Source organism: Caretta caretta, chromosome 24 (assembly GCF_965140235.1).
Source record: "Caretta caretta isolate rCarCar2 chromosome 24, rCarCar1.hap1, whole genome shotgun sequence".
Lineage (NCBI taxonomy): Eukaryota > Metazoa > Chordata > Testudines > Cheloniidae > Caretta > Caretta caretta.
Window position 1 is genome coordinate 6,446,381 of NC_134229.1, and position 3,307 is coordinate 6,449,687.

General features: G+C 59.0%; 1 protein-coding gene across 1 annotated transcript; it reads left to right on the top strand.

Moving 5' to 3' along the window:
* Positions 1-203: 203 nt before the first annotated feature.
* On the top strand, positions 204-2,126 carry LOC125626019 (heat shock 70 kDa protein 1A-like). The gene has a single exon (XM_048828685.2). It carries the CDS (start codon positions 204-206, stop codon positions 2,124-2,126), a length of 1,923 nt encoding a protein of 640 aa, XP_048684642.1.
* The last annotated feature ends 1,181 nt before the right edge of the window (positions 2,127-3,307 follow it).

The following is a 3,307-nucleotide window of genomic DNA, read 5'->3' on the forward strand; positions in this document are numbered from 1 at the left end:
GCTGAGGTGGGGAAGCTCCTGCCACCCAGCTGGGGGCTGAGTAGATATGAATAGGTTGTCCAGGAGAACAAGGCCCATGGAAGTCAATTTACCAACCAACTGAGGTGGGGGCAAGGGCAGGAAACAACCCATGGGAGCAGTTCTGCGTCTCTAGAAAGCCCCAGGAGCAGATCTCTTTTTGCACTGCAGCCTCACCCCTGACCATGCATAGGGCCAAGGGACCGGCCGTGGGGATAGACCTAGGCACGACCTACTCCTGCGTGGGGGTGCACCAGCACGGCAAGGTGGAGATCATCGCCAACGACCAAGGCAACCGGACCACGCCCAGCTACGTGGCTTTCACTGACACGGAGTGCCTGGTGGGGGACCCCGCCAAGAGCCAGGCGGCCTTCAACCCCCAGAACACCGTCTTTGATGCCAAGCGGCTGATTGGCCGGATGGTTGAGGACCACATGGTTCAGCTGGACATGGCGCACTGGCCCTTTCAGGTGGTGAGCGATACCGGGAAGCTCAAGGTGCAGGTGTCCTTCAAGGGGAAGGAGAAGGCCTTCTACCCTGAGGAGATCTCTGCCATAGTGCTCGCCAAGATGAAGCAGACGGCTGAGGCCTACCTAGGCTGCCCCATCACCCAGGCTGTCATCACAGTGCCAGCCTATTTCAACGACTCCCAGCGCCGAGCCACCATAGATGCTGGGACGATCGCTGGCCTCCACGTCCTGAAGATCCTCAACGAGCCCACGGCAGCGGCCATTGCCTACGGCCTGGAGGCCAGCCGCGACGGGGAAGGGAAGCGCAACATCCTCATCTTTGACCTGGGCGGTGGCACCTTTGACGTGTCCATCCTCAGGGTGGACGATGGCATCTTCGAGGTGAAGGCCACGGCGGGGGACACCCACCTGGGGGGGGAGGATTTCGACAACCGGCTGGTGGATCACTTGGTGCGGGAGTTCAGGAGGAAACACAAGGAGGACCTCAGCCAGGACAAGAAAGCCATGCAGAGGCTAAGGGCGGCTTGCGAGAAGGCCAAGCGGACGCTCTCCTCTGGCACTGCTGCTGCCATCTCCATCGACTCCCTGTACAAGGGGGTGGATTTCCACACCATCATTACCCGGGCCCGCTTGGAGGACCTGTGCTCCGACCTCTTCCAGGCCACCTTAAAGCCCTTAGGGAAGGCACTGCGGGACGCCAACATGAACAAGGATCAGATCCATGACATCGTGCTAGTGGGAGGCTCAACCCGCATCCCCAAGGTCCAGACACTGCTGCAGGAGTTCTTCAGTGGGCGGGAACTGAGCAAGAACATCAACCCAGATGAGGCCGTGGCCTATGGGGCAGCAGTGCAGGCGGCCATCTTGACAGGCAACAGGTCCCAGCGGCTGCAGAACGTGCTCCTCCTGGATGTGACCCCGCTGTCCCTGGGGATTGACACGGTAGGAGGGGTGATGGCCACCGTGGTCAAACGCAATTCTCCGGTCCCGACCCAGGAAAGCATGGAATTCACCACGGCGGAAGATGACCAAGAGACGGTTGTGTTTGAGGTCTACGAAGGGGAGAGACCCATGAGCAGAAACAACCACCTGCTGGGTACCTTCATCCTAAGTGGCCTTCCCCCAGCGCGGCGCGGAGAGCCCGTCATCCAGGTCAGCTTCTCCATCGACGCCAACAACATCCTGACCGTGTCGGCGAGGGACACGGATACCGGCAACACCAGCCAGCTCACCATCACCGACACCAGGGGCCGGCTAGACAGAGAGGAGGTGGAGCGGATGGTGCGGGAGGCCGAGGAGCACAGGGCACAAGACGAGGCGCAGCAGGAGAAGATCGCAGCCATGAACTCCTTGGAGTCGTGCACGCTCCACCTGAAGAGGGCTGCGGAGGGAGGCCAGGCCCTTGATGGTCGGGCCAAGAAGAGGGTGTTGGAGCTGTGTGAGGCGGCCACCTCCTGGCTGGAGGGCAACCAGCTGGCGGAGAAGGAGGCATACGAGGAGCGGCGGAGAGAGCTGGAGGAGGCATGGGACTCGGTCTTCTCCGACCTCAGCCAGGCTCGGGGGCTGGAAGGGGAGGCCAGAGACGAAGAAGATGGGGAGGAGGCTGCTGTTGCCCAGCACGGCGAGGAAGCGGGTTGAATATGGACGGCCCTGCACTGTCCCTAAAGGACACATTAAAAAAAACCAAGGGACCCGAATCGTTTTGCCTCCTTCGTGTGTCTATTTAGCAAAGCAAGAGATGGCTGCACAGAGCTTTCGGCCCCCAGGACGCCCCCCCTCCGCCCTGTGCCTAAATCAATGACTGGCACCCCGAATCATTTCGCCTTCCCCCTGTACAACCGATAGGTCAGTATCATCACCCCCATTTTACAGATAGGGAAAACTGACGCACAGGGAGATGTGACTTGCCCAAGGCCACCCAGCAGTGAGTGGCTGAGATAGGAATAGAACCAAGGCATCCTGACTTCCAGTCCCCTGCTCTAACCACTAAACACCACTCCCTCAAAGAGCTAGGAAGTTCGGACTCCCAGTCCCTAAACCATCAGACCATTTACCCCCTCCTCCCCTTTTGATCCAGCTTCTTTGACACAGACTCTCTACGGCAATGTGTACCATGCAGCACTTCTGGCTGTTAACAGGCCTGGCAGGTGTCAGAGCTGAGAAAAGGAGACAGGAAATCAAACCTCCCGCTGCAAGGCCTGGGCTGTTTGCCTGAGGTGGGGCTGTCAGTTGGGAAGGAAAGTCTCCTGGCTGGGATGTGGGTGGTCAGGCCTAGTGGTTAGAGCAGGATTCAGCGGTCAGGAACAACGTCCGGGTTCATAGCCGGAGTCAGGACTCAAGTGTCATAGCCAGGGTTAGAGCTGGAACCAGGTTCCAAGTAGGGCTGGAGCAAGGCTGGGAACAAGGCTGGGAACGAGGCAGGCACAGGAGTGATCATAAGCGTTGAGCAGCCAGTGACCTGATAACAACAACCCTATTGGGTCCCTTCAACCAGTCAGGAGGGTTGGCCACTCAGGAGGTTTTGCTGTAGCCCACCTGGGCTCATTCGTCTGCCTGAAGACTGAACTAGCTAGTCTCAGGTTCAGCTGCAGGCCCTTGTCCCTAAAGGGCTACTTCTAGGGTCCTCTCTCCGGACTGCTCAGCCCACACCCGTGATCCTCTGTTCCCAAAGAGCCACTCCCAGCTCCATTTATCGCTAAGTTGGGCTGAGGATTGTGTGTCTCTTCGAATAAGCAAAAGCCACTTAATCCCTTTCCCCAGGAGGGTCACCACCTGCTAAGAGGGTGGGGGTGGGGTGGAGAGGGGTTTGCAGGATGATG